Source organism: Candoia aspera, chromosome 4 (genome assembly GCF_035149785.1).
Source record: "Candoia aspera isolate rCanAsp1 chromosome 4, rCanAsp1.hap2, whole genome shotgun sequence".
Taxonomy (NCBI): Eukaryota; Metazoa; Chordata; class Lepidosauria; order Squamata; family Boidae; genus Candoia; species Candoia aspera.
Window position 1 is genome coordinate 106,259,276 of NC_086156.1, and position 15,425 is coordinate 106,274,700.

Here is a 15,425-nt window from a genome sequence, read left to right on the forward strand (position 1 = left end):
TAACCATAGGCAACCATAGGCAATGTAAGCTGCTTTTCATTAAAAAAAAGGGGTGGTGGGGTGGTGGGACAGGCAAAGGAAAGTTTGTGGAAAGAAAGCTTAGAATGAGGAGGAGGAATAGAACATAATAATAATAATAATAATAATAATACCATAATAATATCGGTTGCTTAATAATGGCAAATTCTGCACTTCGTGTTTCAATCTGTGGAACAGAATATGTACCAGCTAATGTAAAGAATTTTTAGTAGTACAACATTAGATTCTTGGCGGCATTGCGAAAGGAAAATACATCGTCCAAGGCTGAGGAATCTGCAGACTCCTTGTCTAAAATCAGCGAGGACATATATTTTGTTCCTTCGGAGCCCAATTTCCCTCCCATGCCCATTTATGTAGATTGAACAGATTATCTGCACAAAGCAAGCCAAGTAATTGCTGAATCAGAACAAAACTATCTTCTGTGGGAGAGCAGAAAAATCAGCTTTTCAAGTACTTTGCAAACTGCCTCATTTTGAAATTCTCCAACATTTCTGTGTGCAAAGAAAGCACCCCATTTTCTAGGGAATTGGAAGAAGTTTTCCAACAGTTTCTCAAAGATGGGGATCACCTCAGCCAAGAAAGAAAGACAGAAAGACAGACAGACAGACCTTTATGTTTTATTGGACCCCTAACAAATACTGTTCCTCATCCTTTCTATGTTGGAGATGTAACAAATTTGCTCTTTTAGCTATCAAATATAATAAAAACAAATCCAAACATGTCTCATGTCACTGGCTGAGCTCACTGTGAAGCCAAGAAGTCAAATCAATCTGAATTTGCAAATGTTTCCCTCAAAATCTCAGCTATGTGAACTTGGCTGTGGAAATGTAGAAACAAGGACAATTGCAGTGGAAGAAACAGGTCAAATCTTCCCTCACTTTGTAATCCACATGGACTTTCAGGATACCCTGGACTAATCTACCTCACAAAGTTGTCATGGGGTCAAATGAGAGAAGGCACCATGACTGATTCATAGCCTGCCACACATCCAGAGGAACGTTGTTGGTCATCCTTACGCATCTTCCAACAGCAGACAAGTCCTTGTTCAGGCTAAGCTTGGTTAGAAAGTCTTCCTCTGGGCTCATCCTTGCCTTCCCAACCAGGAACCCAGCACATGATCCAGGCTGCCACACCACTTCTTCAAATCGGGACGAGAATAGCACACTTACCTTCACCGGCTGCCAAATCCTTTTCTCAGGTACTCTTTCTGCTTCTGTCTCTGCCTTGAGACTAGCCTCTCTCTTCGCCTTGTTCTTTGAGGAGCTTCTTCTTCTTCTTTTTTTTTTTTGCTCGATCTCTTTTTTTGGTCATAGCACCTTCCACAATCTCAAAGAGGAAGTAATAGCAACTTTCAGAAAAGTTGGGTAAGAAATTTAAAAAAAAACAGTATGTTATCTGATGACTTGGGTTTGGCAATGTGAGCTACTGGGGTTGGCTGGTGTGTGTGTGTGTGTGTGTGTGTGTGTGTGTGTGAATGTGCACACATGCCTTGATGTTATCTTCTTTCTTGCCCTTGTTCGCTTCTGGATTTTATGCACTCACACTGCTTTTTTCTTTTTTTTCTTTTTAACTTTAAAGTGTATACAGATATATGAATCTAGATTGATAGAGATACTGCATATGTCCATTGCCCTCTTTAAACGTGCATCAACAGTAATCTGTTTTCATGGAGAAAATCTATCTATGTGGTCCTTAGAAGTCGAAAACAACTTGATGGCACATAATCAATTGCTCTGTGCTTGCTTTATTCTTATTCTCATTTAGTCTTATTATGATCTTTTTATTTTATTTAAAACAAAGGTATACTGTATTTTCAAGAAAGATGTTATCTATGAATAAACGGATCATTGCTGAGGTCATGCAATTATTACTCTTAATAATACTTAATTATTTAAAGTTATTATTATAACTTTAAAGTGTATACAGATATATGAATCTAGATTGATAGAGATACTGCATATGTCCATTGCCCTCTTTAAACGTGCATCAACAGTAATCTGTTTTCATGGAGAAAATCTATCTATGTGGTCCTTAGAAGTCGAAAACAACTTGATGGCACATAATCAATTGCTCTGTGCTTGCTTTATTCTTATTCTCATTTAGTCTTATTATGATCTTTTTATTTTATTTAAAACAAAGGTATACTGTATTTTCAAGAAAGATGTTATCTATGAATAAACGGATCATTGCTGAGGTCATGCAATTATTACTCAGTATGACAGCAGTAAAGGTTCCAAGCGGAGTATATTAAGTTATTTTCTGGATATCAAAAAGAAGTATACATTTTGAGTTTAATGCCAAAACCTCCACTATATTATTGTTTATAAATATGAAAAAGAAAAAGGAAAAGAAAAAACCCTTCAAAATAATATAAGTAAATACAGTATTTAATTTCTGACTTTCCCCTTTGTACTCCAACCAATTTCCAGTGCCTGTTGGTGTAAGCTTTAGAGACCATATTCTAAATATTTGTAGTGATCTTGCTGCGTAATATATAATTCATATGGAAGCCATTCTTGCTTAAATTTAGTTAAACTACTGTTATGTATATATACTGTAAGTTTTGCCATTGCTGCACATTCTCCAAGTTTCAATTCCCAGTCTGATATTGTCGGTACTATGTCTTTTTTCCAGTATTTTGCAAAATTTATCCAAAATTTATTAAGCATGTATCTTAATAAAGAATAGTACTTTTAAAAATATATGTTCTGGAATTATTTTTTGCTCTGTTTGAGACTGATGTCAGCATTGTCAGCTTTTAAGGGGTTGTGGGTGGCTGATCCTTATTATTCCATGATACTCTACAATGTTAGACTAGAGAGAACCATGTTTGAGTCTCCTGCCGCCTTTGGCTCTGTTGTGCTTTGAGGTGACACTTGGGATTTTGTTTCAGCATCTGTGATAGTTCTCCTTGTTCTGGATCCCTCTAGCTGAGTTGGGATTGGAACTTCTGTCTCCAAAGTATGCTTGTAGAAGGCTGATCTAGGCCATCAACAACATCTCAAGGTCTACTCCATAATGCATAGGATTTTAAAGTTGAAAGTGGAGGAAATCAGGGTAGAGAAGAATAAGACAGTCTAGTGCAGTGGTTAAGGTGAAGGATTGGGGCTGGAGAGAGCCAGGTTCAACTCAACCTATGAAAATGATGAGGAGATTTGGGCCACTTCTCTGTCTCTTAGCCTAATCTATCTCTATGGGTTGTTGGGATGATACAATGATGGAAGACTTCATGCATGCTACCTTGATTTCCTTAAAGCAGGGGTCCCCAACCCCCAGGCCGTGGACTGGTACCAGTCCGTGGCCTGTTAGGAACTGGGCCGCACAGCAGGAGGTGAGTGATGGGCGAGCGAGTGAATTTACAGCCTGTTTACAGCCGCTCCCCATTGCTCACATTACTGCCTGAGCTCCTCCTCCTGTCAGAGAAAGCAAGCCCATTGGCTATCTCCAAATGGCGCAAAGAAAAAAGAATAAAAGGTTAGGAAAAAGAGGAAGCACTTGAATCATCCCAAAACCATCCCCATCCCCCCCCACCCCACCCCACCCCGTCCCTGGAAAAATTGTCTTCCATGAAACTGGTCCCTGGTGCCAAAAAGGTTGGGAACTGCTGCCTTAAAGGACAGGCGAGGTATTAATGTAACGACTAAATATGCAGGTCCAACTTTACTGAGAACAATCTTTTCCTTAGAAGCTTCCTTTATCTGCAAGGGCCCCTGGTCCAAATTAATAAACCTGAGGAGGGAAACAAAGGGAAGAAAGTGGATTTGTGAATCCATGCTTAGAAGCAGAAGGGAGAAGCAAGCATCTCCACTGTTTTTGCCAATGTAGTTTGAGAAATTTGGAAATGAGTGTATTATATACTATATATAAACTAAATCTAGAAAATTAAGACATGCACAGTTGATGGACTCTGCATCCTTTTCCTTTTGCTTGTTTGAAGGGGAGAAGCCTGAATGGCAGAGAACATGGTTGCATAATTGACCAGGCTTTATATTCAAAAAGTCAAAGAGAACTGCAGACCCACGAGGCATCTTCTTCCAGGAACTGCAAGGCCAGGATTCCTCTTACACGAGAAGAAGGAAGGGACAGATGGCAGGAGAGAATGAGCAACATGATAACCACGGACATTGATCCTAGGGGCAGTGAAAGCCAGTGCTGTTAGTGGGATTTACCAGTCTAAAATATATGGGAGTAAATGGGAGTATATGGGGGAGGGGTGTTGTTTGGGGGGAGGTAGCAGAGAAGTCCCAATATGGACCACAGTGTGATTTCAGAATTAAAACCCAATCCTTTTCTTCCATGGTACAAGGCGTAGCTTGCATGGAATGAACAAGTGATCTCCTACAAGTTTCTACTTGGTTTTTCAAAGTGATGCCAGACAGGTCCTGACATTTGCAGCATAAGTGAGTGTGTGTGTAGTGCTGATGTGTTTGCCCTCTTTTTCAGCCGGGAGGAGCTGTTTAGCCTATCCGAGAAGCACAGTGTGGGTTATTTTATTTTTATGTTGTTGGCTTAGAAATCACCCTGCTTGTTTACAGTGCGATCTCTCTTCTTGTCATGCTGACCTTTTGACAGTGAAAGTAAGAAACCCATCTCCCTGGATGACCCAGGTCAGAAAATCCCTTACTGAACATCATGGAGCAGCTGGATTGTGACCAGTTCCCTCTGCTGGTGTCCTGTCACAGCTTGGCAGACTCATTTCCTGTTCTGGGGACAAGTCCCCCTATTGGTCTGGCACAGCAGACCTTCACAAAGAGCTTTATAGCACTTCAGGCCATCATGGAATCTGCGGTGGGCGCGCAGAGATGTGGGCCCTGTTGAAACGGCCCGGAGGGGTGCAGAAACTCAACCGAAAATGAAATGCAAAAAGTGCAGGCTGTGATCATTCCCTTCAAGTCAAAATATAGGCATTTATGCTGGCTGGAAAGAAAGAAACAGGCAAGAAGACCCAAATCAGGAAACGGCGGGAAAAGTAGATTTTTCTTCCAAACAAATCAGCTTGTTATCACCTAATGGTAGGGCAGAAACAGTGAGGTTTTTCTCTCCTACAGTATCTATCCCCCTCTTTTTAAAATTCATCCCCAGCAGCCTTTTTCTTCTTTACCAGCATTGCATATATGGATTAGAATAGGATTTGTGCAATGACAGTTCAATTAATTTAGGACAGTGTTTCTCAACCTTGGCAACTTCAAGATTCCCAGACTTCAGCTCCCAGAATTCCCCATCCAGCATGCTGACAGGGGAATTCTGGGAGTTGAAGTCCACACATCTTAAGGATGCTAAGGTTGATTTAGGAAATAGTTGTATGTTTGTAAGACCAGCATTCCAAATCACACAAAGTGCAGGTGCATTTGGGCAACTCACAAACATGGATAAAAAAGTGATTTCCTCTATTGCTGCTCCTACACAGCTGCTTCTTCAGCTCTGCTGCCTGTGATTCCAGAGTTTACAAGCAAACATCAGAATTAATAGTCGTGGCCTAATGGTCTATGAATTTTTCCAGATCCCCTTAAGACCAGCCAAATGGGAGGTTGTCTTAGCAGGTGACAGGATCTGGCTGACACCATCTGGGCCTGCAAGCGAAGCTGTGTTGGGTCTGGTTTCTACTTAGATGGTGGGCCCATTAGGGAATCCTAAACTAGACCAGAAAATTGATTTAAAAAAAAAATCAGAAGAAGGCAAGAATAAACCACATCCTTGTGACCAAGAAAACTACAGGCACTTGCTTATGAAGTCACCAGCTCAGTTTGATCATACCATTTAATTAGCCTTCTCTGAACTATACATCTAAGCAGGATTGACCAACTGAAAAGTCTAAGGAAGTTGACAAATTAGGGAGGGTCGTGTGTGCGCGGAGGTATGAATGCATTAATGAAATCCACAGGTGTCTCTCCCCATAATTAGGTAAGGTGAATTAGGGTTGAAGCACCCGATCAAGAAAGAAATCTTGCCTTATCTTGTCTGGACCTACAGTACTTTTAACAGACATTTTGGACAAATATCCCCATCATAAAAAAGGGTTGAATACTATTTTTTTTTTTTAAATACAGATCCCCTTGCAACAAAAGCATATATGTCAAATACAAGCATGCTGTAGGCTCCAGCCCTATTTTATTCATTTGGTTATTAGAATTTTCCCACTGGCTTTTCCTTAAAAGGACACAAGGACAGATATGGAGCAAGCACAATCATTTGTATATAATAAGTGGTTTATTATTTTAAACAACCCGAGACAAACATTGTCGGCCTGTTTACTTATACACTCTTGATTTTCAGCCGCACTTCCTCCATTCCTATTGGCTGCTGTATCACACAGGAAGAGGTTGAAATGAAAAGAGATTCCAATTTTGTTTTTTGCCCTTCTTCCTTTCCTCCTCCAACAACTCCTCCTCCTCCTCCTCTTCTCCTTCTCCTCCTCCTTCTCCTTCTCCTTCTCCTTCTCCCTCTCCCTTTCCTTCTCCTTCTCCTTCTCCTTCTCCCTCTCCCTTTCCTTCTCCTTCTCCTTCTCCTTCTCCTTCTCCCTTTCCTTCTCCTTCTCCTTCTCCTTCTCCTTCTCCCTTTCCTTCTCCTTCTCCTTCTCCTTCTCCTTCTCCTTCTCCTTCTCCTTCTCCTTCTCCTTCTCCTTCTCCCTTTCCTTCTCCTTCTCCTTCTCCTTCTCCTTTTCTAAGACAAGCGCTTTACTCTATTTTCAGAAAATGAGCATGTTGGAGGGATTATGCCTGCAAACAGATAACGAAGGAATTCACTGCAGAAATTCTTTGATCCCTTTTAGCTTATCAGAAGCAGGACTGCAAATATTCTGTGGTAATAACATAATACGGTCTCTTATCATAAACTTATAACAACCCCCTGCCACATGAAAGACTCAAAACCCAGCGCCACCCCTTACCGATCAAGAATGTATAAATTATCATGGGGAGGTATATGTACATATATATAATTTTTTTTTAAGCTATTCAATCATGTCCAGTTCTTGGAGACTGCCTGGACAAGTCCCTGTACTTTTCTTGGCAAGGTTTTTCAGAAGTGGTTTGCCATTGCCTCCTTCCTAGGGCTGAGAGAAAATGATTGGCCCAAGGTCACTCAGTTGGCTTTGTGCCTAAAGGCAGGACTAAAACTCACAGGTCTCCGGGTTTCTAGCCCGGGGCCTTAAAAATGGCTCTCCTATATCCAACTAGCTGCCTGGTTTTATAAGCATTGCATAGGCGACACACATAAAACATGTGCGATGACGCCCAGTGGACCTCCTCCCCCAAACTGTTGTTCCTCTTCATGGGTCATTACAGATGCCCCAAAATTCAGTGAATTTTCAAGAGTTTTGCTTTACTTTAACCTTAAGGTATTTGAGAAATTGCATTTATTTTTTAGTACCCAAATATTCCCTGAAAGGAACCTATGTATAATTGTTAAGGAGAGAGAGGCAGTGGATCCTGGCATCTAATCATTCATGGACAACTTATTTACTAGCAGGGACACACTCTGTACTGATCAACAGCAGACTCAACCTAAAGCCTAGCTATGAAAATAAAAACAGAACCAAAATCAGGGTATTGGATTTCTCCAAGTGGATGTGGCAACAGGGGAAAATGCAGCCATGAAAAAAACAACCAACCAACCAAGCAACAAACAACACTTGCAGTAATTTAGGTACAAAGGGAAAAGGGGAGGAGAGAAAAGAATAGTTGTGCATGTCATGTAGTGTAGAAGTGTTACTGATGCCTTTTCTTTGAACCTCAGTTTCACATGAAGGGCAGGCAAGTAGCACAGAGTCAGAATTCATACTTTGCATGCAAATGATCCTGGTTGCAATCCTTCACTTGGATAAGACCTCTGCATGATGTTCTGAAGAACATTTGCCCAGTCAGTATTGACAATCACATGCTGGAGGAGCTGGTCCAGCATAAGGCAGTTCTAGAGTTCCCCATGTTGTGACTCAGTCTAAGAAATGTTATATGTTGTGCCATCAATGACTCTGCAATCTGTGTCCTTCTCGACCCCATCACAATTTCCCAATGGTTGCTGGTCCAGGTTTACAGATGCCCCAGCTGCTGCTACTAAGACTTTGTCCAGGTTTTTCTGAGACTGAGACCTCCGTCCAAGCCCATCGGATGCTCCCTCGAAGAACTGGGCAATGAAATTGGCACCTGAAGTCTTGATGAGGTTCCCAGCAGCAAAGACATAGAGCACGGGATTGATGCTGCTGCTCAAGAATGCTAAGGCCGTGGCCCCTGCTCGCCCACTCTTCCAGGCCTGCCCCAGTCGCTCTGCTGCTTGCCCTGAGGTTAGATTGGAAGCCACCTGGATCATGTTGATGATGTGGTAGGGCATCCAGAGGACAGCAAAACAGATCACAATGGCAACAATCAATTTCTCGGTCCGAGCACCTTTTCTCTTCCGCACTCCCCTGAGGCGGATCAGAATGGCAGAGTAACAGCCAACAATAATGGTGAATGGAATCACAAAGGCCACCACTGTCTCCATGGTGAAGTGGAAGATGGCCAGGCTTGGCCTGGAGTGACAAGGCTCACAAATGTGATGTCCCAATGAGCGTTCCTTCAAAACCTGGCGGAAGAAGAAGGCTGGCAAAGATAACAAAATGGCCACCAGCCAAATCCCCACCAAGATCTTGACCACCAGATTCTTCTTCCGGATGGCTTGGGAATAATAGGGCTGGTTGACAGCCAAGCAGCGGTCTGCACTCATGAGGGTGATGATGAAGATGCTAGCAAACATGTTGATGCAACACAAATAGTACACCCCTTTGCAAATGGCCCAGCCAAACAGCCAGTTCTTGAAGACAAGGAAGAGGATGAAGAAAGGTGTCAGGAGAAGAACCAGTCCATCTGCCACTGCCAAGTTTAGGACAAGAAGGCAGGTGACTGAGCGATGGCTTGGCTTCATTTTCCAAAGGATGCTCCAAATCACAAAGAAGTTCCCAGGCAGCCCAATCAGGGCAGCCAGGAGGAGAAACACAATTCCGGTCATGCTGGAGGTTGAGGAACTCAGGAGGGTGCTGTTTCCTGATGTGAGGAGGCAATGATTGGTGGTAGCATTAGGCAGATGGAATGGGGACGCCCTGTTAGGAAGGAACACATGGAAAAGTTTGAGATGCAATGAGCTGTATTATGCCTGCACCCCACCACTAAAACTCAGTTTTGTTCAGCATGCTGCTACCTAGTTGCAATGGGTTAGAGGTGGACTTGAAATCACTGATTTCAAGAGGTCTAAGTCCTGCTGCACGTTGACCATATTCCTTTCTTGTTCTGTTTGCATTTCCAGTAACTGCTACCTCTCATATTGGCCTCCTTGCCCAAATGGGTGATCTTGGGTTGCTCCTTGAATTTTGCCTCCATTCCTTTTTAAAAATTCTGGCTATTGCATGTCCAGCAGCAGTGAGTTCCATGCCTCAGAAAGTACTGTGTGAGACAATAGGTACTCTGTTTTATCTCGCCTGATTATTTCTTTGCCAATCATTTGTGTTTGACAGCTGTCAAGTTCTTTGACCAGGGAGGAAAACACCTCACCCACCATTTTCTCTCTACTTTTTATTCACTTTGTCTACTTTCTTCACCATTTGACTAATATTATAAACCATACTAGATCTTCTTTCCAAAATCTCTTTAGTGTTCCCACCTATAAAAGACGATCCAGCAATTTTCTGAGCTGAATCCCTTTTGAAATAGAGTAATCAAAGAACAGCACAATATTCCACCACTTTATTATGTACCAAGCAGGTACATCCTTACTAATGCTGGTTATTTAATTTTCAGGTCCTTTCCTCCCAAAGCCTGAATCTTCCATTGAAATTTTCCACTGCAGTGGAATGTCAGTCTCTGTCTTTCTGCATCTGTCAGATGAAATGCACAAAATAAATGATAACTCTAACCAGAATCTAAAAAAAACATAGCTTTCTTTCTCCTTCTTTCCTTGCTTCCTTGCTTCCTTGCTTCCTTGCTTCCTTCCTTCCTTTTTTCTATCATCATCATCATCATCATCATGATCTTCATCTTCATCTATACAAGATTAATAGTGACACATTGGTTGCTTAGATAGCAGCATAGGCAGACAGATGTATAAATATTGTCCTGGGGTCTTATCATACATTTCTGCTAACTGCTTTCACTTCCAAATTCCCAAACAGAATGATTCAAGGATCCCCAAACATCTCATATAATGGAGCTGCTTCTCTACCTGCCTGAGTCCCCCTCTATTTCCAACTTGGACTCCTGAGAGCTGGCCCTCGAAGGCCACTTACAATCATCCCCCCCAGATCCAAAGAGAAAACACTTACATGGGGGAATAGCCATCCACTTCAGGTCACAGATGGGTCAGTGTCTCCTGCCTTTGCTGGATTAGTGCCTTCATACCCAGTCCTTTTCATGCAAAGTCTTTGCTTCTCTTACTGCTCTTTCTTTGCTTGTCTAGACTGGAAGCTGGAATGAGATTGAGAAATGGAAGAGCAGGGGAGTGGCAGACAGGCCGGCTCTGTTTGCATGCACAAACACACAACCTGGGTTTCTCCAGTCAACTTCCAAGTTGGGACTTGTTGGAGGAAGGAAGACCACACCCCTGGTTGTCCTTCCTCCAGCAAGTCCCAGCTTGGAGGTTGAGCATGCATTTGTATCCTTCTTTTTCTTTTCATTCTTCCTCCTCTCTCTTTCAGCCTTAGGCTTCTGCTCAGCTGTCAACCTTCCCTTCCTGTGTCATCGCTTCATTCACAGAAATCTCCCTCTGCCTTGCTTCAAAGGGAAGGGACTAAACCACAGGGCTTTGGCTGGGGGAAGCTGATAACTAAAACCATCAAGCATGCAGGCAAATATTTATCCGCCCTCCCCCCACTGTGCAGTTTACATGATGCAGCGGGTGACTTGCTAAGTTTTGTGCAAAGGACCAATACTTTTGTTTTTTGTCCTATAGATACAGCGACCATACTGTACGTCCTTTATTACAAAGGACAGTCCTCTATTTCAGAAAGCTGTCCTTTAGATTTATTTATTTATTCTTCAAAAACTCACTTTTGTCCTTTATTTTGGGCCCTTTCACTTTTATCATACAAAAGGTACCCCTTAATGGGTGTGTCTTTCCCATTCACGTGAAAAATATGGAAACTGAATTGTCTTTTTAAAATACATTTACGTATACTGTTTGATTTTAGATAATTTTATTAGAACATGCGTTTTTGTAAAGCGTTTCTTGGTTTTGCTCCTGAGCTTTCTTTTGTAAAGCAAAATTAGAAACATAAACCGTTATTATGATTTTTTTTTATCCTTATGAACCTCTTTCAGATCTATTTACTATTTTATTTATTTATTTATTACATTTTGCCACTGCCCAAAATGGGGACTCTGGGCGGTTTACAACAAGAAAACCCGTTTCAGGTTTGTCCATTATTTTTCAAGAAAATATGGTCAACATACCTATAGATGATGATGATGATGATGATGGCCACATGAAGATTTGAAGTCCCCTTAAAATCCACACTACCTCTGCTAAAAAAAAAAAACATGGCATATTTTGCTCCTATTTTGAGGTGGAAAAGGGAAAACATGGGAGGTGTAAGTAGGCCTGTCAGTGAAAAATAAAAATAAAAAGGATATGCCCATCTCTCATTTGCAGTATTAGCCCAGCTGTCATGTTGGATGTAGTAGTACCTTCCCATTTTGCCATCCTGCTCAGCAACACACACACACACCAATTTTAAATGCAGCCCTTAACTGCCAATAGTTTGCCACTCTTGCGCCAAGTCCCAGTTTGCTTAACTACTCTTTACCAAGTCACAACGGCTAGGTTTACCAACCGTTCTGAGTCAAAACGAAAGAAAATGAGTTCTCATTTAGCTCAATGTGTACCTTGACACACTGGGTTTCATGTGGGCCAGAAAAGAGTTGCTCTTCTTCTTCTAAATTTAGGGAAGGAATATGCAACTGCAAAAGGGAAAACTGTACGGGTTAACTTTCTGCCTGAGATGGCCACTAATGGGCTGAAAGTTTTGACGTCTCTTATTTCAAAGGTTGAGCCTGAATCTGATGGACGTTTCAGGAGTAGGAAGGGTATTATGTGTGTTTCATTTCCCTTTGCTGCTATTGTAGCTTGTGCTTTGCAGAGCTCTTGGTCCAAAAATGTTAACTTAGTGGTATGCATGAGGGAGGAAACAAGGCAGCCCCATCCCCCTTTGGAAACTACATCCTCTCCCCGGCATAGCATTAGCATCGTGCAGGGTTGCAGGGTGCATCCTAGCAAGGAACGGCAGCTACCCCCTGCCCCGGAAAGCTTCAGTTCTGCCAGCTGTGAACTTTCCTACCCCAACAAATTTACCCCTATCCTTGGAAAAAAAAAAATGCCCCAGTGCCATCCTCTTTGTTTTCCTGCTTGCAGTTAGGATGCAAAGGGCAGGTTTTACTTTGATACTAAACCCTGTACAATTTCCCCTAATGGTCATATTCAAGTCCATCGGATCCAGATTGGCCAACTTCCCCTTCCTCCCGGCAAAGCCTGTGAGCTTTCCAAGATGAAATCCACAATATTTTCACAATAGCGAATCTTACTGGAAACTAGTGCTTACAATGGCAACATCATGTTTTACAGCATAGATATATGTTGTTCTAACTCTGCACCCCTTTGCAGTTGGCTAAACTAATGTGTTAGCTTCTAGGGTAGGTGGATGTCATGCGCTGCCTACCGCTGAGTGAAACACAGACACTGATTCAGGGGAGATCAGGTTCAGGTTTATTTCAGCATAGTGCATAGCTAGAAAAAGCTGAGAGTGAAGGGAGCGCGCCGGTGCGGGGTTTAAATAGCCCGCGCCGGTCAGCGCCCCTCCCACTTTGGGTTGCGTCATCCCCCCCTAGTCCTGCATGCTTCCATGCCGATAGGTGAAGGATTGCGGGGCCCCTGCTGGTGCCCCGGGCTTCGCCCATAATCGGTTTCTTTCTCCGGCCGGTGATTGCTGTCAGCTGGGCGATCTCCGTTGCGCTTTGCTGACAGCTTCAGGTGTGCCTCGTGATCCGCCCTGTCTTTGTCTTTCCTTCTTCCTCTTTTGTGTCCTGATGGCTGGGTCATCCGGCCGGGGTCATTCCCTTCTCCTCGGGGTCTATGTCTGTTGTTGTGCGTGCTTTGCTTATCTTAAGTCCCTTCCTCTGCTTCCTAGGTATTGTCATGTGTGCCGTTGTGCTGATGCCTTCAGCTCAACGGTACTCATGACAGTGGATGAATGGATTTATGGATGGATGGATTTTTCAAGGATACTGATTGGTTGATGATGAGCCAATGGCAAAAGTGTTCTGCCCTCTCTCCTAGGGTAGGGCCACCCCATCATGTAAGATCCCTGGATCAGGGAAGGTGGTGGTGGAGATTGTCCAACCGGCATTAATGCAAATTAATATAAATAATTAATGAAGAAAGGCTCAGTGTTTGATTGTGGAAGACAAATTGCATTTATTAATGCTTTCACAGGAAGACATGCATTCAGACTAGGGGCAAACATCTCTAGGCATCTTAAAACATGACGGAATGGCCTAACTTTTGCGGACTGAATTCATTTCCTCACAAGGACACATACTGTATGCTTCAGTGAGGGAAACAAAACTCTGGTGATACAGGCAGCGATAGTTACCTTATTAAAGTGACCGTACACAATATCTCTGGGTGCTAAACAGAAAACTTTGCATAAGTAGTAATGACACTTACAATACGTTTAGAAAGCAAAGTGTTCCATTTGTGGAGAATGACTATTTTCCCCTAAATTAAAAGAACGGGTTAAATTAACTACAGTAGTATTGGTTCTTCTCCACCCCTTCCACTTGTCTCTTTATTTTGTCCACATTCACTAAAATGTGAACCAAAAAAAAAAAAAATCAAACAGGAGGATATTGAAAGGGAAACACCCTGATTTATTTAAAACAGCAACAGCAGCAACAGCAATTTGCAAAAGTCAGAACTTCTTGCTGAGGTTCTTAATATATTTCTGAGAAACTTCAAACTACAGAATAACCTCAGGTGAAAAGGCAGGACTGCAGAAATATCATGTTTTTTGGGTTATTTGAAGAGAGAAAGTTGTCATATTCTGCCAGTGTCTTGAGGGGACATCTAATATATTGGCTGAGCCACCTGATGAAGAGTATCAATTCAACAGCACATCAATCGAATAGAAGCTGATGAGGGTAGACCACGGTCAGATGGCTCTTCTGGTCTTCTGAAGAGGAGATCTGAAAATAATTTTTTAAAATAGCAATAGCCAAAGATTAGAGTTAGTTCATTTAAGGCAGCAAAATCATGATAGGGCAATGCTTTAGATCAGTTGGCAGCTTGAAGATGTGTGGACTCCCAGAACTCCCCAGTCCGCACATCTTCAAACTGCCAAGCTGAGAAACACTGATTTAGAAGTTTAGATAAAGACTGACAATAGATAATAGGGGAGGGGGGGAATCTTTCATAGATTTCCAGCCTGTGGAAAGCTCGCAGTCTAGGGGACCACCATTTCCTGTTGTTTGTCCACTATCTGGTTGGTGAACTATCCAAGATATACTATCTCTGAACATGGAGCTTCTATCTGGCTCCTCAACTCTGAGCCTGTAATAGAGTTTCCAGTTTTAAACCTTGTTCAAGGGGGCAGACTGTTGACAAGGGTTTTGCTCTTCCTCCTCCCCTGGACAGTCTGATCACAATTAAGATGGGCGGTGGCAAAATTCGAAAAATAAATAAATAAATAAATAAGTGAATCAACAGGTTGCAACACAACATCTGGGGTCATGCCCAGGGTCAAACAACCGCATCCAGTCTGTTGTATTGCAAAAATACCTAAACCCAGACAACTTATTCATTTTGCAAACTTAATCATCCAAGAAAAGGAGTGGGAGGGAAAGAGTGACCAAAGCCTCTCTATTACAGAACTCACTGCCAAGTCAGGGCAGGACAAGAACATACCTCCCAAGTGCTGATTGGCTGCAGCAGCCAAGTCTCACCTACTCCTACTTGCCAGGCCAATGGAGGGAGAGAGGGACTAAAGATGCCATGAAGACTTACCAGGAATCTGGCACAGGGGTTTAAAGAATATCAGCCTGTTCTTGGAAAAGTGGGTAAAGATTCCATAATCCCTCAACTAGGGATTCAAAACCCTGGCCAACAAAGAGAGGGCAGCAAGGAGGTAGAATTTTCTCTGCCTCTTTGGTGCCATCTACTGGCTATTTAGATTCTTGCAGCCTAGACCTTTTTGACCTAGTTCCTGTGATTGTGTCCTTCCAGTGGGCCACCAGTAGAGATCTGACTCAGTGAGTGGCTGAATGGGTTTAGATATTGTAGGAACAGGGGCATTGTCCCTGTACCACATCCTCTGTCATGCCATCAAGACCAGAAATTAAAAGCTTGACTAATTCTTTTTAAGGGCATGTTTC

At 42.5% G+C, this 15,425-nt stretch overlaps 1 protein-coding gene across 1 annotated transcript; it reads right to left on the reverse strand.

The window, feature by feature from the left end:
- Nucleotides 1-6,684: 6,684 nt before the first annotated feature.
- LTB4R2 (leukotriene B4 receptor 2) lies at nt 6,685-10,780 on the reverse strand. The gene is made up of 2 exons (XM_063301493.1): nt 10,328-10,780; nt 6,685-9,112 (listed from the first exon to the last, which is right to left on the reverse strand). Coding segments are annotated over exons 1-2 (1,140 nt in total). The 5' UTR covers nt 10,330-10,780; the 3' UTR covers nt 6,685-7,974.
- Nucleotides 10,781-15,425: the final 4,645 nt, after the last annotated feature.